Below are 21802 nucleotides of genomic sequence, written 5' to 3'. Positions count from 1 at the left end.
TGTCCTGCCTTTTACATACATAGCGCCCTTCCCTATGGGCTACCTAGGGCCTACCTTAGGTGTGACATATGTAGGAAAAGGGGAGTTTAAGGCTTGGCAAGTACTTTTAACTGCCAAGAAGAAGTGGCAGTGAAACTGCACACACAGACCTTGCAGTGGCATGCCTGAGGCATGGTTGGGGGCTACTTACGTGGGTGGCACAACCAGTGGGGCAGACGCACTAGTAGCATTTAATTTACCGGCCCTGGGCACATGTAGTGCACCTTACTGTGGACTTACAGGTAAATGAAATAAGCCAATTGGGTATGAACCAATGTCACCATGTTTTAGGGAGAGAACATATGCACTTTAGCACTGATTAGCAGTGGTAAAGTGCGCAGAGTCCTAAAGCCAGCAAAAATGAGGTCAGAAAAAGAGGAGGAGGAAGGCAAAAAGTTTGGGGGTGACCCTGCAGAAAGGCCATTTCCAACAGGATAAAACTGAACTCTTCCACTAGACCCAGGCCCTTTGGCCAGCAGACACTGGGGCAATACCTCGATGAAATACAGGGGGATTCAAGTAAACAGGAATATTGCCATGGGAGTTAACTATGGGCCCCTTTTGAGACTTTAAAGAGCCTAGTTGAGAGATGGCTAAATTACACGCTTGCAGGCAGTGCTGCCTTGATTAAAATGGTACTCCTCCCTAACCTCCTTGTTCCATTTACAAACATCCCCATAACACTGCCCAAGGCTTTTATTCTCCACAATAATTCTATACTCAAAAGACTGCTCTGGGCTGGAAAGCAACTTAGGATCTGCTGGGAAATTCCAAATTGATTGTACAATAGAAGAGGATTTGTAATTTCTTACTTTGAAAAATATTATCAAACCGCACACTTGCACTTTGGGATCCATTGGCTAGTGCACGACTACCATACGCCACACTTGGTCACAGGAAGAGATCATGTAGTATCTGGGACACTTCAGTCTATTTCCGTAACTCAAACATTGAAGTACTGGGCGCTTTGGACAGCAGGATGAAAAGTCTTGTCTTGATGCTTATAAATATCCACCCTACTCCTTCCAACACAAGACGCCGTCGGCAGGGGTCCAGCCCGCAGACTATCAGTTCTGAAAAGGAAGACCACTATCCGCAGCTCCACAGAGGGAACCACAAATCTCTACAGCACTAGAAATAGTGAGAAGTTTCAGAACATGTCCGGCTGCTCGGTTGCAGGTACTCTTCTTCCGGCAAGAAGGGCCCCATTGTGATCTGATAAATTGAATAGCATGATGAATGAGCACGAGAGCATGGGTGTTTAAACATGTACGCTATGTTCAGACTTGTGTCCCTGTGTGTGGTGCATCCAGCAAAGTAGAGATGGGAATTAGATTTAGGGTTTGAAATTAAGGAAAAGACCAGGCGAATATTGTGCACTAACAAAACTCCGATCCCTTGAACTACTAACACAAGCTGCATCATTTTGAATTTCTGAGATTTATATATTAGGTCCCTCTATGGCCGAATAGGACAGACAGTGCTCTGAGCCTCAAATGCCACAATTATCAATGAATAATTGCATATATTTTTCACTTAGTGTGGGCATGCCCCAGTGTAGGAAGTTGGCTCTGTATGTGCTATTTCAAAGTAAGGAATAGCATGCACAGAGTCCAAGGGTTCCCCTTAGAGGTAAAATAGTGGTAAAAATAGATAATACTAATGCTCTATTTTGTGGTAGTGTGGTCGAGCAGTAGGCTTATCCAAGGAGTAGTGTTAAGCATTTGTTGTACATACACATAGACAATAAATGAGGTACACACACTCAGAGACAAATCCAGCCAATAGGTTTTTATATAGAAAAATATCTTTTCTTAGTTTATTTTAAGAACCACAGGTTCAAATTCTACATGTAATATCTCATTCGAAAGGTATTGCAGGTAAGTACTTTAGGAACTTCAAATCATCAAAATTGCATGTATACTTTTCAAGTTATTGACAAATAGCTGTTTTAAAAGTGGACACTTAGTGCAATTTTCACAGTTCCTAGGGGAGGTAAGTATTTGTTAGGTTAACCAGGTAAGTAAGGCACTTACAGGGCTTAGTTCTTGGTCCAAGGTAGCCCACCGTTGGGGGTTCAGAGCAACCCCAAAGTCACCACACCAGCAGCTCAGGGCCGGTCAGGTGCAGAGTAAAAAGTGGTGCCCAAAACACATAGGCTAGAATGGAGAGAAGGGGGTGCCCCGGTTCCGGTCTGCTTGCAGGTAAGTACCCGCGTCTTCGGAGGGCAGACCAGGGGGGTTTTGTAGGGCACCGGGGGGGACACAAGCCCACACAGAAATTTCACCCTCAGCAGCGCGGGGGCGGCCGGGTGCAGTGTAGAAACAAGCGTCGGGTTTTCAATGTTAGTCTATGAGAGATCTCGGGATCTCTTCAGCGCTGCAGGCAGGCAAGGGGGGGATTCCTCTGGGAAACCTCCACTTGGGCAAGGGAGAGGGACTCCTGGGGGTCACTTCTCCAGTGAAAGTCCGGTCCTTCAGGTCCTGGGGGCTGCGGGTGCAGGGTCTCTCCCAGGCGTCGGGACTTTGGATTCAAAGAGTCGCGGTCAGGGGAAGCCTCGGGATTCCCTCTGCAGGCGGCGCTGTGGGGGCTCAGGGGGGACAGGTTTTGGTACTCACGGTCTTAGAGTAGTCCTGGGGTCCCTCCTGAGGTGTTGGATCGCCACCAGCCGAGTCGGGGTCGCCGGGTGCAGTGTTGCAAGTCTCACGCCTCTTGCGGGGAGCTTGCAGGGTTCTTTAAAGCTGCTGGAAACAAAGTTGCAGCTTTTCTTGGAGCAGGTCCGCTGTCCTCGGGAGTTTCTTGTCTTTTCAAAGCAGGGGCAGTCCTCAGAGGATGTCGAGGTCGCTGGTCCCTTTGGAAGGCGTCGCTGGAGCAGGATCTTTGGAAGGCAGGAGACAGGCCGGTGAGTTTCTGGAGCCAAGGCAGTTGTCGTCTTCTGGTCTTCCTCTGCAGGGGTTTTCAGCTAGGCAGTCCTTCTTCTTGTAGTTGCAGGAATCTGATTTTCTAGGGTTCAGGGTAGCCCTTAAATACTAAATTTAAGGGCGTGTTTTAGGTCTGGGGGGTTAGTAGCCAATGGCTACTAGCCCTGAGGGTGGGTACACCCTCTTTGTGCCTCCTCCCAAGGGGAGGGGGTCACAATCCTAACCCTATTGGGGGAATCCTCCATCTGCAAGATGGAGGATTTCTAAAAGTTAGAGTCACTTCAGCTCAGGACACCTTAGGGGCTGTCCTGACTGGCCAGTGACTCCTCCTTGTTTTTCTCATTATTTTCTCCGGCCTTGCCGCCAAAAGTGGGGCCTGGCCGGAGGGGGCGGGCAACTCCACTAGCTGGAGTGTCCTGCTGGGTTGGCACAAAGGAGGTGAGCCTTTGAGGCTCACCGCCAGGTGTGACAATTCCTGCCTGGGGGAGGTGTTAGCATCTCCACCCAGTGCAGGCTTTGTTACTGGCCTCAGAGTGACAAAGGCACTCTCCCCATGGGGCCAGCAACATGTCTCGGTTTGTGGCAGGCTGCTAAAACTAGTCAGCCTACACAGATAGTCGGTTAAGTTTCAGGGGGCACCTCTAAGGTGCCCTCTGGGGTGTATTTTACAATAAAATGTACACTGGCATCAGTGTGCATTTATTGTGCTGAGAAGTTTGATACCAAACTTCCCAGTTTTCAGTGTAGCCATTATGGTGCTGTGGAGTTCGTGCTTGACAGACTCCCAGACCATATACTCTTATGGCTACCCTGCACTTACAATGTCTAAGGTTTTGTTTAGACACTGTAGGGGTACCATGCTCATGCACTGGTACCCTCACCTATGGTATAGTGCACCCTGCCTTAGGGCTGTAAGGCCTGCTAGAGGGGTGGCTTACCTATACTGCATAGGCAGTGAGAGGCTGGCATGGCACCCTGAGGGGAGTGCCATGCCGACTTACTCGTTTTGTCCTCACTAGCACACACAAGCTGGCAAGCAGTGTGTCTGTGCTGAGTGAGGGGTCTCCAGGGTGGCATAAGACATGCTGCAGCCCTTAGAGACCTTCCTTGGCATCAGGGCCCTTGGTACTAGAAGTACCAGTTACAAGGGACTTATCTGGATGCCAGGGTCTGCCAATTGTGGATACAAAAGTACAGGTTAGGGAAAGAACACTGGTGCTGGGGCCTGGTTAGCAGGCCTCAGCACACTTTCAATTGTAAACATAGCATCAGCAAAGGCAAAAAGTCAGGGGGCAACCATGCCAAGGAGGCATTTCCTTACACAACCCCCCCCCAAACGAAAGAGGATGAGACTAACCTTTCCCAAGAGAGTCTTCATTTTCTAAGTGGAAGAACCTGGAAAGGCCATCTGCATTGGCATGGGCAGTCCCAGGTCTGTGTTCCACTATAAAGTCCATTCCCTGTAGGGAGATGGACCACCTCAACAGTTTAGGATTTTCACCTTTCATTTGCATCAGCCATTTGAGAGGTCTGTGGTCAGTTTGAACTAGGAAGTGAGTCCCAAAGAGGTATGGTCTCAGCTTCTTCAGGGACCAAACCACAGCAAAGGCCTCCCTCTCAATGGCACTCCAACGCTGCTCCCTGGGGAGTAACCTCCTGCTAATGAAAGCAACAGGCTGGTCAAGGCCATCATCATTTGTTTGGGACAAAACTGCCCCTATCCCATGTTCAGAGGCATCAGTCTGCACAATGAACTGCTTAGAATAATCTGGAGCTTTGAGAACTGGTGCTGAGCACATTGCCTGTTTCAGGGTGTCAAAGGCCTGTTGGCATTCCACAGTCCAGTTCACTTTTTTGGGCATTTTCTTGGAGGTTAGTTCAGTGAGGGCTGTCACAATGGATCCATATCCCTTCACAAACCTCCTGTAGTACCCAGTCAAGCCAAGGAATGCCCTGACTTGAGTCTGGGTTTTTGGAGCTACCCAGTCCAGAATAGTCTGGATCTTGGGTTGGAGTGGCTGAACTTGGCCTCCACCTACAAGGTGTCCCAAGTAAACCACAGTTCCCTGCCCTATCTGGCATTTGGATGCCTTGATAGAGAGGCCTGCAGATTGCAGAGCCTTCAAAACCTTCCTCAGGTGGACCAGGTGATCCTGCCAGGTGGAGCTAAAGACAGCAATATCATCAAGATAAGCTGTGCTAAAGGACTCCAAGCCAGCAAGGACTTGATTCACCAACCTTTGGAAGGTGGCAGGGGCATTCTTTAAACCAAAGGGCATAACAGTAAACTGATAATGCCCATCAGGTGTGGAGAATGCTGTTTTCTCTTTTGCTCCAGGTGCCATTTTTATTTGCCAGTACCCTGCTGTTAAGTCAAAGGTACTTAAGAATTTGGCAGCACCTAATTTATCTATGAGCTCATCAGCTCTTGGAATTGGATGAGCATCTGTCTTGGTGACAGAATTGAGCCCTCTGTAGTCCACACAAAACCTCATCTCTTTCTTTCCATCTTTGGTGTGAGGTTTGGGGACTAAGACCACTGGGCTAGCCCAGGGGCTGTCAGAGCGCTCAATTACTCCCAATTCCAGCATCTTGTGGACTTCCACCTTGATGCTTTCCTTAACATGGTCAGACTGTCTAAAGATTTTGTTTTTGACAGGCATGCTGTCTCCTGTGTCCACATCATGGGTACACAGGTGTGTCTGACCAGGGGTTAGGGAGAAGAGTTCAGGAAACTGTTGTAGGACCCTCCTACAATCAGCTTGCTGTTGGCCAGAGAGGGTGTCTGAGTAGATCACTCCATCTACTGTGCCATCTTTTGGGTCTGATGATAGAAGATCAGGGAGAGGTTCACTCTCTGCCTCCTGATCCTCATCTGTTACCATCAACAGATTCACATCAGCCCTGTCATGGAAGAGCTTAAGGCGGTTTACATGGATCACCCTCTTGGGGCTCCTGCTTGTGCCCAGGTCCACCAGGTAGGTGACCTGACTCTTCCTTTCTAGTACTGGGTAAGGGCCACTCCATTTGTCCTGGAGTGCCCTGGGAGCCACAGGCTCCAGAACCCAGACTTTCTGCCCTGGTTGGAACTCAACCAGTGCAGCCTTTTGGTCATACCAAAACTTCTGGAGCTGTTGGCTGGCCTCAAGGTTTTTGGTTGCCTTTTCCATGTACTCTGCCATTCTAGAGCGAAGGCCAAGTACATAGTCCACTATGTCCTGTTTAGGCTCATGGAGAGGTCTCTCCCAGCCTTCTTTAACAAGGGCAAGTGGTCCCCTTACAGGATGACCAAACAGAAGTTCAAAGGGTGAGAACCCTACTCCCTTCTGTGGTACCTCCCTGTAAGCGAAAAGCAGACATGGCAGGAGGACATCCCATCTCCTTTTGAGTTTTTCTGGGAGCCCCATGATCATGCCCTTTAATGTCTTGTTGAATCTCTCAACTAAGCCATTAGTTTGTGGATGGTAAGGTGTAGTGAATTTATAAGTCACTCCACACTCATTCCACATGTGCTTTAGATATGCTGACATGAAGTTGGTACCTCTGTCAGACACCACCTCCTTAGGGAAACCCACTCTGGTAAAGATACCAATGAGGGCCTTGGCTACTGCAGGGGCAGTAGTCGACCTAAGGGGAATAGCTTCAGGGTACCTGGTAGCATGATCCACTACTACCAGGATATACATATTTCCTGAGGCTGTGGGAGGTTCTAGTGGACCAACTATGTCCACACCCACTCTTTCAAAGGGCACCCCCACCACTGGAAGTGGAATGAGGGGGGCCTTTGGATGCCCACCTGTCTTACCACTGGCTTGACAGGTGGGGCAGGAGAGGCAAAACTCCTTAACCATGTTGGACATATTGGGCCAGTAGAAGTGGTTGACTAACCTCTCCCACGTCTTGGTTTGTCCCAAATGTCCAGCAAGGGGAATGTCATGGGCCAATGTTAGGATGAACTTCCTGAACAGCTGAGGCACTACCACTCTCCTAGTGGCACCAGGTTTGGGGTCTCTGGCCTCAGTGTACAGGAGTCCATCTTCCCAATAGACCCTATGTGTTCCATTTTTCTTGCCTTTGGACTCTTCAGCAGCTTGCTGCCTAAGGCCTTCAAGAGAGGGACAGGTTTCTTGTCCCTTACACAGCTCCTCCCTTGAGGGTCCCCCTGGGCCTAAGAGCTCAACCTGGTAAGGTTCAAGCTCCAAAGGCTCAGTTCCCTCAGAGGGCAGAACTTCTTCGTGAGAAGAGAGGTTCCCTTTCTTTTGCTGTGTTGCAGTTGGTTTCCCAACTGACTTTCCTGTTCTCTTGGTAGGCTGGGCCATTTTTCCAGACTCCAGCTCTACTTTTTCACCCTGTGCCTTGCATTGTGCTCTTGTTTTCACACACACCAGTTCAGGGATACCCAGCATTGCTGCATGGGTTTTTAGTTCTACCTCAGCCCATGCTGAGGACTCCAGGTCATTTCCAAGCAGACAGTCCACTGGGATATTTGAGGAGACCACCACCTGTTTCAGGCCATTGACCCCTCCCCATTCTAAAGTAACCATTGCCATGGGATGTACTTTTCTCTGATTGTCAGCGTTGGTGACTGTGTAAGTTTTTCCAGTCAGGTATTGGCCAGGGGAAACCAGTTTCTCTGTCACCATGGTGACACTGGCACCTGTATCCCTCAGACCCTCTATTCTAGTCCCATTAATCAAGAGTTGCTGTCTGTATTTTTGCATGTTAGGCGGCCAGACAGCTAGTGTGGCTAAATCCACCCCACCCTCAGAAACTAGAGTAGCTTCAGTGTGGACCCTGATTTGCTCTGGGCACACTGTTGATCCCACTTGGAGACTAGCCATACCAGTGTTACCTGGATGGGAGTTTGGAGTGGAACCTTTCTTGGGACAGGCCTTGTCTCCAGTTTGGTGTCCATGCTGTTTACAGCTATGACACCAGGCCTTTTTGGGATCAAAGTTTTTACCCTTGTACCCATTGTTTTGTGAAGAGGCTCTGGGCCCACCCTCCTGTGCAGGTTTTTGGGGGCCTGTAGAAGACTCTTTACTATTTTTAGTTTTGGTTGTCTCATCACCCTTCCCCTGGGGAGTCTTTGTGACCCCTTTCTTTTGGTCACCCCCTGTTGAAGTCTTGGACACCCTTGTCTTGACCCAATGGTCCGCCTTCTTTCCCAATTCTTGGGGAGAAATTGGTCCTAGGTCTACCAGATGCTGATGCAGTTTATCACTGAAACAATTACTTAACAGGTGTTCTTTCACAAATAAATTGTACAGCCCATCATAATTACTTACACCACTGCCTTGAATCCAACCATCTAGTGTTTTCACTGAGTAGTCAACAAAGTCAACCCAGGTCTGGCTCGAGGATTTTTGAGCCCCCCTGAACCTAATCCTGTACTCCTCAGTGGAGAATCCAAAGCCCTCAATCAGGGTACCCTTCATGAGGTCATAAGATTCTGCATCTTTTCCAGAGAGTGTGAGGAGTCTATCCCTACACTTTCCAGTGAACATTTCCCAAAGGAGAGCACCCCAGTGAGATCTGTTCACTTTTCTGGTTACACAAGCCCTCTCAAAAGCTGTGAACCACTTGGTGATGTCATCACCATCTTCAAATTTTGTCACAATCCCTTTGGGGATTTTTAACATGTCAGGAGAATCTCTGACCCTATTTATATTGCTGCCACCATTGATGGGTCCTAGGCCCATCTCTTGTCTTTCCCTTTCTATGGCTAGGAGCTGTCTCTCTAAAGCCAATCTTTTGGCCATCCTGGCTAACAGGAGGTCATCTTCACTGAGAGCATCCTCAGTGATTTCAGAAATGTGGGACCCTCCTGTGAGGGACTCACTATTTCTGACTAACACAGTTGGAGACAGGACTTGAGGGGTCCTGTTCTCCCTATTTAGGACTGGAGGAGGGACATTGGCCTCCAAGTCACTAATTTCTTCCTCTGTGAGGTCATCATCAGAGGGGTTGGCTTTTTCAAACTCTGCCAACAGCTCCTGGAGCTGAATTTTGGTAGGTCTTGAGCCAATGGTTATTTTTTTGATATTACAGAGAGACCTTAGCTCCCTCATCTTAAGATGGAGGTAAGGTGTGGTGTCGAGTTCCACCACATTCATCTCTGTATCAGACATTATTTTGCTAAGAGTTGGAAGACTTTTTAAAGAATCTAAAACTGTTTCTAGAATCTAATTTCAAACTTTTAACAAACTTTTAAACTCTAAAAGACAATGCTAAACAGGGACTTAACACACAAGGCCCTAGCAGGACTTTTAAGAATTTAGAAAACTTTCAAATTGCAAAAATGAATTTCTAATGACAATTTTGGAATTTGTCGTGTGATCATGTATTGGCTGAGTAGTCCAGCAAATGCAAAGTCTTGTACCCCACCGCTGATCCACCAATGTAGGAAGTTGGCTCTGTATGTGCTATTTCAAAGTAAGGAATAGCATGCACAGAGTCCAAGGGTTCCCCTTAGAGGTAAAATAGTGGTAAAAATAGATAATACTAATGCTCTATTTTGTGGTAGTGTGGTCGAGCAGTAGGCTTATCCAAGGAGTAGTGTTAAGCATTTGTTGTACATACACATAGACAATAAATGAGGTACACACACTCAGAGACAAATCCAGCCAATAGGTTTTTATATAGAAAAATATCTTTTCTTAGTTTATTTTAAGAACCACAGGTTCAAATTCTACATGTAATATCTCATTCGAAAGGTATTGCAGGTAAGTACTTTAGGAACTTCAAATCATCAAAATTGCATGTATACTTTTCAAGTTATTGACAAATAGCTGTTTTAAAAGTGGACACTTAGTGCAATTTTCACAGTTCCTAGGGGAGGTAAGTATTTGTTAGGTTAACCAGGTAAGTAAGGCACTTACAGGGCTTAGTTCTTGGTCCAAGGTAGCCCACCGTTGGGGGTTCAGAGCAACCCCAAAGTCACCACACCAGCAGCTCAGGGCCGGTCAGGTGCAGAGTAAAAAGTGGTGCCCAAAACACATAGGCTAGAATGGAGAGAAGGGGGTGCCCCGGTTCCGGTCTGCTTGCAGGTAAGTACCCGCGTCTTCGGAGGGCAGACCAGGGGGGTTTTGTAGGGCACCGGGGGGGACACAAGCCCACACAGAAATTTCACCCTCAGCAGCGCGGGGGCGGCCGGGTGCAGTGTAGAAACAAGCGTCGGGTTTTCAATGTTAGTCTATGAGAGATCTCGGGATCTCTTCAGCGCTGCAGGCAGGCAAGGGGGGGATTCCTCGGGGAAACCTCCACTTGGGCAAGGGAGAGGGACTCCTGGGGGTCACTTCTCCAGTGAAAGTCCGGTCCTTCAGGTCCTGGGGGCTGCGGGTGCAGGGTCTCTCCCAGGCGTCGGGACTTTGGATTCAAAGAGTCGCGGTCAGGGGAAGCCTCGGGATTCCCTCTGCAGGCGGCGCTGTGGGGGCTCAGGGGGGACAGGTTTTGGTACTCACGGTCTTAGAGTAGTCCTGGGGTCCCTCCTGAGGTGTTGGATCGCCACCAGCCGAGTCGGGGTCGCCGGGTGCAGTGTTGCAAGTCTCACGCCTCTTGCGGGGAGCTTGCAGGGTTCTTTAAAGCTGCTGGAAACAAAGTTGCAGCTTTTCTTGGAGCAGGTCCGCTGTCCTCGGGAGTTTCTTGTCTTTTCAAAGCAGGGGCAGTCCTCAGAGGATGTCGAGGTCGCTGGTCCCTTTGGAAGGCGTCGCTGGAGCAGGATCTTTGGAAGGCAGGAGACAGGCCGGTGAGTTTCTGGAGCCAAGGCAGTTGTCGTCTTCTGGTCTTCCTCTGCAGGGGTTTTCAGCTAGGCAGTCCTTCTTCTTGTAGTTGCAGGAATCTGATTTTCTAGGGTTCAGGGTAGCCCTTAAATACTAAATTTAAGGGCGTGTTTTAGGTCTGGGGGGTTAGTAGCCAATGGCTACTAGCCCTGAGGGTGGGTACACCCTCTTTGTGCCTCCTCCCAAGGGGAGGGGGTCACAATCCTAACCCTATTGGGGGAATCCTCCATCTGCAAGATGGAGGATTTCTAAAAGTTAGAGTCACTTCAGCTCAGGACACCTTAGGGGCTGTCCTGACTGGCCAGTGACTCCTCCTTGTTTTTCTCATTATTTTCTCCGGCCTTGCCGCCAAAAGTGGGGCCTGGCCGGAGGGGGCGGGCAACTCCACTAGCTGGAGTGTCCTGCTGGGTTGGCACAAAGGAGGTGAGCCTTTGAGGCTCACCGCCAGGTGTGACAATTCCTGCCTGGGGGAGGTGTTAGCATCTCCACCCAGTGCAGGCTTTGTTACTGGCCTCAGAGTGACAAAGGCACTCTCCCCATGGGGCCAGCAACATGTCTCGGTTTGTGGCAGGCTGCTAAAACTAGTCAGCCTACACAGATAGTCGGTTAAGTTTCAGGGGGCACCTCTAAGGTGCCCTCTGGGGTGTATTTTACAATAAAATGTACACTGGCATCAGTGTGCATTTATTGTGCTGAGAAGTTTGATACCAAACTTCCCAGTTTTCAGTGTAGCCATTATGGTGCTGTGGAGTTCGTGCTTGACAGACTCCCAGACCATATACTCTTATGGCTACCCTGCACTTACAATGTCTAAGGTTTTGTTTAGACACTGTAGGGGTACCATGCTCATGCACTGGTACCCTCACCTATGGTATAGTGCACCCTGCCTTAGGGCTGTAAGGCCTGCTAGAGGGGTGGCTTACCTATACTGCATAGGCAGTGAGAGGCTGGCATGGCACCCTGAGGGGAGTGCCATGCCGACTTACTCGTTTTGTCCTCACTAGCACACACAAGGTGGCAAGCAGTGTGTCTGTGCTGAGTGAGGGGTCTCCAGGGTGGCATAAGACATGCTGCAGCCCTTAGAGACCTTCCTTGGCATCAGGGCCCTTGGTACTAGAAGTACCAGTTACAAGGGACTTATCTGGATGCCAGGGTCTGCCAATTGTGGATACAAAAGTACAGGTTAGGGAAAGAACACTGGTGCTGGGGCCTGGTTAGCAGGCCTCAGCACACTTTCAATTGTAAACATAGCATCAGCAAAGGCAAAAAGTCAGGGGGCAACCATGCCAAGGAGGCATTTCCTTACACCCAGCATCATCACGTTCTTGGAAAGGGTAGTTGAAGTAGGGATCAAGGTTACACACAATTATTTTGAAATTATACTACTAACAGCATTGATCGGGCATGTTGCCCACATCATGTTCCACCCTAGAAGACTCACAGCCATTTTGCCATTGCTGGCTAAGTGCAAAGTGACATGGATGAAAAGCCCCACGCAAGTTTTAATACCAACTGTGAGATGACACCTTCTGCCATGATGCAGCAGATCTATTGCTTCACTCTTACCTGCAAATCGTATCTGTGATTCATGCACTCACATAGACCCTTCCTTGTTAGCAAGGGGAATGTACTGAACAGCAAGTCGGACAACAATGTGATTGCTGCCCTGTGTCCGGGGCAGGCCTATTAAAGATTGATTGTACAAATGCACACAAGCTGTACTAAAAAGGCTCCAAAGCCATTCAATGTTTTAATTAAATGAAGGAGTGATGCAGACGTCCAATGTTGCAACGTTTGAGAAATTTCCTAACCTGATAGTTATATTCCTATTCCTAACACAGGCACGGACGTTGGATTTTTATGATTATGAACATTACATCAATGTAACATAGTATATCAATGTAATGTGTGACTGATGGATGTACTGATATGCATGTTTATGAGGTCTGTTTTCGTAATTTATCTTTGTGAAAATCAAAATAAAGCTGAAGAAAAGGTGAACTCTAAAATGAAAAGAAATTGTAAACATTCTCATAAGCTCTGGTCCACAACCCAAAAAAAACACAACACTGGACTTGTCCTTGTGATGAGATCAGGCTGAAGAAAAGATTTTTACAACAACTAGCCCGCTACCTACCAAAGGATGGAATGAGCTACTCTTTGCACAGATTCTCCCAGCAAGAGGACAGGTTCCCTGTAATAATGGTGGTTTAGCCTGAATTGCTATAGATCTAGATGAGGTTGATATGGATTCATACATGATCTACTCAACATCTCTAGACTGCATTCTTGTGGTTTGTTTGTCTATGCATGTATATGAGATAAAATGTAACCAATTGTATAGCACACACTTACGTCAGGAGCCGGCAAGCACCCTAAGTCAAACTTAGAATGCACTGAGAGCAAAACAGAAGTGACATTAAACACAATCTAAGGATGGCTCTGAGATACGCAACACCGTAAAGTACTGGTCGTTATTATACAGGATTTCATGGGAGATGCTCACACTACAAAACTTTGGAGATAACTTTGTTGGGAACTTTTGGGGTCTAATCACTACACAGCAGAATATGCGCACCATATGACACTACAGAAGTCTAACAAGCTCCCACGGGTCTCATTACTCGGTCTCGCTGCATCCCATCTCCTGTGTTCCTTCTGCATGGATGCAGTAGAGCCCTATCAAAGCTACCTGGTAGAAGGCGGCAGGATCATCTTCTGAGGCTGTGAGGAGGCCATCATCGCTGTTGCCATGGTGACAGGTATTGTACCTTGCAGGTGTGCGCTGGCAGATGACACCAACGCATTCTGGGAGGTGACCTGAGGCCGAACCACAGGCACTGGGGTGATCTGAATGATCTACAAAACAAGAAGAGAGAAGGAAGGTGATGCAAAGGTGAGTAGTGAGGGCAGTTTAAAAAGAGGTGGGGACAGAATGGAGAAGTAAAAGTTCAATTCCTTTGTTGGGGCTAATTCCACTGCATAGCTTGTTAAAGTTGTGCTATCCTGCCCCGTAAAGTCTTTCTCCAGTAAGCTTGGCAATCTCCTTTTGATTTTGCCATCAAAGCTGTGCTCTGATGACTGGAGACACCCAAAGTGACCCCAGCTCCCCCACTGAGCTAGGATGACTACTGGTCCTTCAGCTTAGGCAAAGTTCCGTCAGTGATGACAGCAATTAGGAAGGCCAGGGGCACAGAGAGGTCACTAGTACTCTCATGTGGTCAGTGTGCCAGCTGTCTCTCCCCTAAAAAGGCCCATCGAGTCCACCACATTGGCCTTCATCGTGTGCAGGGCATGCTTCAAGGGCGCATGAGTGTGGTTCATTGATGGCTGATTGTGAAACATTTCTGGGGTCCTGGGGCAGTACAATGAGGGTGCCCTTCTATCCAGGACCACCAACATTACTACACATTCACTGGAAAACCAAGTTACTCCTTTTGGGTACCAGGCTCTCTTAGGTTACCAACTATGAGCAGTTGAGGCTTAATCTCAGAGGTGTTAGGAATATATGGAACAGTAAACAAAACACACTATGGCCCTCATTACAACCCTGGCGGTCCAAGACTGCCAGGGCTGTTCCAGACGAAGCACCGCCAACAGGCTGGCGTTGCTTCACAGGGCATTACGACCGCGGCTTTAATCCGCGGTCGTAATGCCCTGTGAAGCAACGCCAGCCTGTTGGCGGTGCTTCGTCTGGAACAGCCCTGGCAGTCTTGGACCGCCAGGGTTGTAATGAGGGCCATAGTGTGTTTTGTTTTGCAGCGCTGCCCAAGGGATTACGAGTCCTCCTACCCCCAGCCTTTTACTGGCGGTTTGAACCGCCAGGAAAAGGCTGGCGGTACGGGGAGTCGTGGGGCCCCTGGGGGCCCCTGCACTGCCCATGCCACTGGCATGGGCAGTGCAGGGGCCCCGACAGGGCCCCGTGCAGCTTTTCACTGTCCGCTATGCAGACAGTGAAAAGCGCAACAGGTGCAATTGCACCCTTTGCACGGCCGCAACACCGCCGGCTCCATTTGGACGGCGGGGATCTCCTAATGGCCGCGGTGGGAGTGCGGCTGCATTGGCGGCCGCCCGACAATCTGATCTTGGCAAGGTCGTAATGAGGGCCTATATTTCAAGCAGTTCCAACTAAGACAGGCACAAAACACCAGAAGGTGAAAGCACATTCTGGGACTGAGGTACTTCCCCAAACGTAGTTATAGCATGTGAATGCTGGTCATCAGATTATGGACAACAATGGCCCCTAGTGGTTAAGAGTTCTGATTCGGTGTGACACGTCGCACACACATGACGAAAGCAAGAAACCAAGGAGAGTCTGCAGTCTCCCCACAGAGCCACAGGTTAAAAGCTGCATGCCTTAAGAAATTGTTTCCATTTTTGCCAGTCGCTGCATTTCCTGGGCTAAAGAAGCGGTAGATATCCTCACCCATGAAGGGTGTCCCCAGTCATCTCTGCATAGCTCTGATTAAGAAGAACACTGAAATACCAAGCATCTTCAGGAGACCCGCATGATTGTCACATTCAATGAAGAGGAGAAACAGCATTGTCCAGAGAAAGGTTATAAAGTATAATGGCACAGTTGTTTATGCTATGGAGAGACTTTCTGTTCCAACAACCTATTATACTCAGTTTTGGGGTTCACTTATGGGGGGCTAACTTTGTCAACAACCTAGCTCTGCGGACAAACAGCACTGTAAAAACATGGCGCACCACTAAACAACATTTTGAAGCAATACATAGGACTTCTGTTCAAACAAAGCTATGCAAGGCACTCCCCAGCCCTACCTCACATGTCAGTCTTGAGTCACAATCCACTCCTCCTGAGCACCCAACCTCCAGCTTCTCACTGTAGCCAAACTACTGAGTGTAAGTTTTAGGTTTTGACCAATCAAGTTCTTCAGTATGTTTACAAGTTCAATTCCAAAGACAAACTTACATTTGCCTACATTCCCCACTCCAATATGAAAAGAGTGCAATCCCTTTTTAGTACTGTCTAGCAGAACTGTGCACCCTCTTCCTCCACGCCATCAGCAGAAAGGAACAAGTTCTGACCCACACTGACTTCAATTCTGAGTACACATATGTGCCTTGAATGGCCTCTGTTCCTGTCCGCGTCCAGTATTAGCACTACCCTGAGTCCCTCCAAGATCACCACAACCCCTCAATGCATCCATCTTCAAAACCTGCGCATCACCTTCGTGTCCCAGCGAACCACTTCACTCCTTTAAGAGCACTTTTAACCAACATGACTGAAATTATCTTCCTTTCGATGACTCAACCAATCCTCTTGTTGACCCCTCGCCAAGGCCCTCCCTGAGCCAAAGACCACACGTACCCCCAGACCCGCACGCACTCACCTTGCTGGCAGACTGGGTTCCATTCTGCACGGGCACCTGGAACGAGGGGGACACAAGAGGCAGCTGGTTGGGAACACCCGTCCGCACAGTAGCCTGCGGGGGAGCCATTGGAATCAGCATCTTGTTTGGCAGCTGGGCAGTTGTGGAGAGGAGTCCTGGAGGCTGCAGCATCTGACTTGACAAGAGGTGAGCAGAGCCGGCCGGTGATGGGGCCGGTGACAAGGACTGAGCTGGAAGACATCAGCAGCAAACGGTCATCAAATGTACCATTTACCCAGCCCAGAGTAGGTGAACATTGGGGGAAGCCAGTGTGGTACAGAAAGTATACAAATCAGGTCCACAATAAAGAGTGGCATGCAAAAATACACAAAGGATGGGAAAAACAGAAAGGCAATACACAAAAGGAAAAAAGAAACAAAGAAATGTGGACGGGAAGGCAGAACTAAGGATTTCCTCTGGAAGAAGGTGGGGGTAACACCCTCTCCCTTTGGAAATAGGTGTTACATGGCTTTGGAGGGATAGCCTCTCCAAGCCACTGGTATGCTTTGAAGGGCACATGTGGTGCCCTCCTTGCATAAACCAGTCTGCACCGGTTCAGGGGCCCCCAGTCCCTGCTCTGGCACGAAACTGGGCAATGGAAATGGTAGTGACCACTCCCCTGTCCATGACCACCCAAGGGGTGGTGCCCAGAGCTCCCCCCGAGGGTCCCTTGATTCTGCCATCTTGAATCCAAGGTGGGCAGAGGCCTCTGGCAGCATCTGATGTCAGGTCAGGCAGGTGACGTCAGAGCCCCCTCCCTATAAGTTGTCACCTGGCTAGGTGCAGGTACATAGGGGTGACCTGGTGCAGTGACCTGTAGTGAAACCGGGGTGTGCACCCGTTTCACACAGACTGCAATGGCAGGCCTGCAGAACCCTTTGCATGTGTTACTTATGTGTGGCAGAATAACTGCTGCAGCCCATAGGGATCCCCTGGAACCCCAATGTACTGGGTACCTAGGTACCATATACTAGGGACTTACATGGGGGGGGGCCAGTATGCCAATTGTGGGAAGAAAAGGTTACTAGCAACCAAATTGTGATGAGAGAGCATAACTACTGGGGTCCTGATTAGCAGGATCCCAGTGAACACAGTAAAACACACTGACAAGAGGCAGAAAATGGGAGTAACCATGCCAAGAAAGAGGGCACTTTCCTACAGTGCTTACCTCTGGCTCTAGTGTTTTCATCTTTCCCCAGCTCCTACCCAACTACCATTCTTTCTTTGTTTGGGTTCACTATTTCTCATTCCACGTACTTAGTATATGGTTTGACTCCTCCCCCCCACCCCAAATAGGGCTCTGTATATTTTATGCTATTTCTTTTGGTTATTTTGTGTATATATTGTGTATAGATATCTCCAAAAAGAGATATAGCAATGCTAGTCTAGTAATAGTGTTGTAATAAAGTATCCTTTATTTTTGCAACACTTGTGTGGTTCTTTCTTGTAAGTTACCTTCGGACTACTGTGGTATTGCAAGTGCTTTACATTCCTCCTGGATAAGCTTCAGCTGCTCGCCTCAGCTACCCCAAGAGAGCTTCTACTATCTCGCCTATTCACTAAGGGATGCCTGGACTCAATACAGGGTGCCCCACCATAAGTGTACACCATAAACTGAGCCAGCCTCCTACAGGGCCCACACCACAAACTGAGCCAGCCTCCTACAGGGTCCACACCATAGGGGTACACCACAAACTGAGCCAGCCTCCTACAGGGCCCACACCATAGGTGTACACCATAAACTGGGCCAGCCTCCTACAGAGTCCACACCATAGGTGTACACCATAAACTGAGCCAGCCTACTACAGGGCCCACTCCATAGGTGTAAACCATAAACTGAGCCAGCCTTCTACAGGGCCCCACCATCCGTGTACATCATAAACTGAGCCATAAACTTTTTATAAGTACTTTGAACCCAAGACCTTTGTTATAAGGTACGCACGTTTCTCAGCATGAACACTTTTCACTTGTAAAAATGGACAGCGTGCAATTTTTGAGTACTTCAATGTTTTTCTATGGGAGGAAAAAAAAGTCAGCAAACAGGTACTTTACGACGCCTTACGAGACCAATCTCAGAGACATAAGTACTGGGCAAGGGTCACAGCCACACCGTTGCTCGGGGATGTGGGTGCACCTTTGGTCCTCTTCTCCAAGGACCAGGGGTGACGAATGCAGGGGTGTCCTTTGGTGCTGAGTTTCTGTGTCCGGGAACGCTCGCGGTTGAGAGGTCCTGTGGTCTGAGGTTGCAGGTGTCGTCATGAGGAGGGGTGAAACCACAGTGGACTCGAGCTCAGGAGAGCTGGGGGACGTCGTTGACACCAGGCTCTTTCTTCAGATCAGGCCTTAGGCGACATATGCAGTGGTTGCTTTAGGTGTGCGATTTCTCTCACCACAGAGGCTGCAGGAGAGGGGGCCTTAGTGCAGAGGCTGCAGGTGGATTCAGGAGTCTACGGGGGGTGAAACCATGATGAACTCCGACTCTGGGGAACCAGGGAACCTTGATGGCACCGGAGCTCCACTTCCACTCAGATCGGGGACGGCGGGTGCAGTGGTAACTTGAGACGTCATGTCCTTGCGTCAAGTCCGTTAAGTGTTGCAGACAGGCCGGCGGGGTTGGTACCAGGTCAGCTGCTTCTTTGTTGGTACCAGGTCAGCTGCTTCTTTTCTCCCCTTCTGCGAGTTCAATTATTCTGTATTCTTGGGCTTCTTAGGTCATCAGGATCAGAGTTCTTAGGTTCAGGGGTGCCACCTAGGTACTCAATTTAGGGGCGTTACAGAGTGCCAGATGGCAGCCAATGCGTTTCCCACCTTTAGGGTGACTACACCGTATTTATGGCCACTTCCGTTGGGGGGGTGTGGGGTCACATTACTGAGGCGGCTTAGCCTCTGAAGCTTCCCGCCCTGGAATGTCCATCCTGCCTGGAGGATGTGTCAAACACACAAAAAACATGGCTGTCTCAGAGCTGGAACTAGAAAGCGAGAATCTAAAGGGGGAACAAAGGACAATCTGCAGTAAGTGAAGTCTTCGTGTTTATTCTGGTGCATTGTGGATTAAGGGAAAAGTCACAAGAAGTCTTGAAGAAACTTCTTTGAAGAAAAACAACTTGCATGAGTATGCAGAGCATGCGTATCTACAGCCACACTTGCTACTAATTCATGTGTTTCCATAAGTAGGAGTAAAGGCAATGTAATGAAATTTCTAGGAAAGAGTGGGTGGAAGTGAATGCTGCTCAAGAAGACTATATAATTACACACAATTATGGAGCCCGCTGTTGGATGATTCAACCGTGGTCCACAGTTCTCACGGCTCCACATACAACTGTGCGTAAATAAATACACTCACCAGTTCGTAGGCAATGTAATGCCTCACCTACATATGCATTTTAACACTCTGTAATCTGCAGTTCTGACAGTAATATCATTCTCACATTCATTTTACTGCTGTGCATAATAATGCACGTTTATGTTTTTTTACATTATTTTTAAACTGGGAATTAAAATTGATCACTTCCACCTAAATGACCAATCTGAGAAGCCAACCTTAGAACCTCAGTTATTATTTGCTGAAGTAGACATTTGGACAGCTTCTGCGCACTTGGCCACAATGCGACATGCAGAAAGAGCCAACAGTGATTAACAATTCTTTTCTCAAAACAGGATCTATGCTTTCAAAAGACTGATGCTGAGGGAGAGCGAACGTACATGCTTGCACATGAATACGAGGACAAGGCGGACTAGAAGCACAGATGGAAGAACAGGAGTATTACAAGGTGTGAACCTTAGATGGTGAGAGTGACAAGCGAGCAAAAAGCCTTACCTTTGGAGGCGCTGGACACCATGGTAATGTTGGGGCTTCCGGATGGTGCTGGCTGGATTATGGGAATCCCCTGGGAAGCTGCAACGACCTTTCCATTGGCATGAGGCAGGGTGAAACGAATGCTGGTTGTGCCACCGGTCCCTGGCACCTTGCTTCCAGCCATCTGCAGTTGTTGGGGGATGCTGGGTAAGATGTACTGAACCTGTGTAATGCTGCCTGGCTTGGCACTGGGTGCAGAGAGTATGTGTTGCGGCTGAAGGATGCTGAGGGGCATGGGTCCATTCTGACCACCGGCAGTGTTCTGGGCAATGAGCTGGAGTGAGTGCTGCTGCGTGAGCGTGCCTGGGGAATACACCGGCACAGGTCCATTTCCTCCACTGGATACAGCAGGTCCATAACTGGTGGGCCCAACTAGCAGGTTTGTAACCAGGCTCCCCTGCGCCGTGGGTGTCTTGCCAACCACTGTTGCCAGGTTGTGGTTGTTCACTGGCCCGGCCTGAGTTGTTACTGGCTGAAAGTGCTTTCTGTCTGCTCCTGGGGTATAAACTACTCCTATTCCCATGGAAGGTAGCGAGGAGGCTGCGATTTGGCCGATGGGCATAGTGGGGGCATGTGTGACAGCACAGGCTGGGGAGCTAACTTCGATCTTCCCTGGACCCAGCATAGTGAAGTGCTGAGGTAGCTCCAGAGAACCGATGAGTGCTTGCCCGGACCCCAAGTCGCTACTGCTTACTCTGGTTGAAGAAGGCAGGGGTTTACTGGCAATAGGCACTGGAGAACTGCTGACCGGCTTCACCACATTGGTAACCATGGTGGAAGCAGTCCTCAGGTTTCCTGCAGCTGAGTGTCCAGGACCAAGCACTTTAAAGTTTGGACTGCTAATTGCTGGACTTGTAACTAATACAGTTCCCTGAGATAGGCCCGCTGAGCGACTACTAGATACAGCAATAAAGGAAAGGCTGTCTGCAGCACCAGAAGAGCGCTGGGGACTGCATGACGTTGTTTCAAATGCTTTGGAAGGTAGAGTGTAAAACCCACTACTGGTGGAGGGGTGCACACTGGGATGCACCATTGCCTGTGGCAGGGTGCACGAGATGACCGATTGACTTGAAAACTGCAGATGGCTTCCAGGGCTGCTTTCCATTGCCTCAGCCCCCTGTGGCAGCACCAGTCTCTGTGGCAAGCCATCTACCCTCTTCCTCTTATGTCCAGAGCTTGGGTCTGCCAAAGTGAAACGTACATCTGTCTGCTTGGACGGTATGTTCTGAGAGCGGACAGGAGCTCGGCAGTCACTGGACTTAAAGCTGCTCGGCGTCAGCTGGAAGGTGCCCAGGCTCTTGGTGCAGGCCTGCTGGTGAAGTTCAGAGGTTGGGATATGCATGGGGGAGCCTGAGCTGCCCTCAGCAGCCCTGCTCATCTGCGGTTTATTTTCAACTGGTGTCCGGCAGAGACTGTAATTTCCAGACAGGGAAGGAGTGTGGATCACTGGTGAGAACGTCTTTGGAGGGAAGTTCTGAAGAAGAGGAAAAGGAGAGGAGAGATTATAGTCATGAAAATAGTTTATAGTCAACCCTTTTATCCAGTCCTAGTGCACCTACAACTGAGGGGGCATGAGAGCTCTCTGCACCTATAGTTAAAAACACAGTTCTTGCCTTTTCTTTTGTTCTTTTAAACTTAAATACTTAATAGGCATTGATCCTGTTGAGTGTTATTTATACAATGTCATATGAATTCAAGTTTGTAACCCTCTCAACTCCCCTGAGTAAGCCTTGACTGCTCGCCTTCCCTACCCTGAAAGCGTTAGAAGTGGGTGACCTGGCTATTGAAATGGAAATAACCAATATTACA

At 48.9% G+C, this 21802-nt stretch overlaps 1 protein-coding gene across 5 annotated transcripts in view; it reads right to left on the bottom strand.

Annotated features, from left to right (window-relative positions):
- CIC (capicua transcriptional repressor) overlaps positions 1-21802 on the bottom strand; it is a 410013-nt gene that overhangs the window by 176991 nt on the left and 211220 nt on the right. For all 5 annotated transcript variants that reach the window (XM_069201390.1, XM_069201393.1, XM_069201394.1 and 2 more), the window contains 3 exons: positions 19955-21467; positions 16099-16328; positions 13434-13600 (listed from right to left, as the gene is read on the bottom strand). In XM_069201390.1, coding sequence (XP_069057491.1) covers positions 13434-13600; positions 16099-16328; positions 19955-21467 — 1910 coding nt within the window. The remainder of the gene's footprint in view (positions 1-13433; positions 13601-16098; positions 16329-19954; positions 21468-21802) is intronic.

Source organism: Pleurodeles waltl, chromosome 7 (genome assembly GCF_031143425.1).
Source record: "Pleurodeles waltl isolate 20211129_DDA chromosome 7, aPleWal1.hap1.20221129, whole genome shotgun sequence".
Classification (NCBI taxonomy): domain Eukaryota; kingdom Metazoa; phylum Chordata; class Amphibia; order Caudata; family Salamandridae; genus Pleurodeles; species Pleurodeles waltl.
The sequence above is the reverse complement of the archived record's forward strand: the minus strand, read 5'-3'. Positions and strand labels throughout refer to the sequence as shown.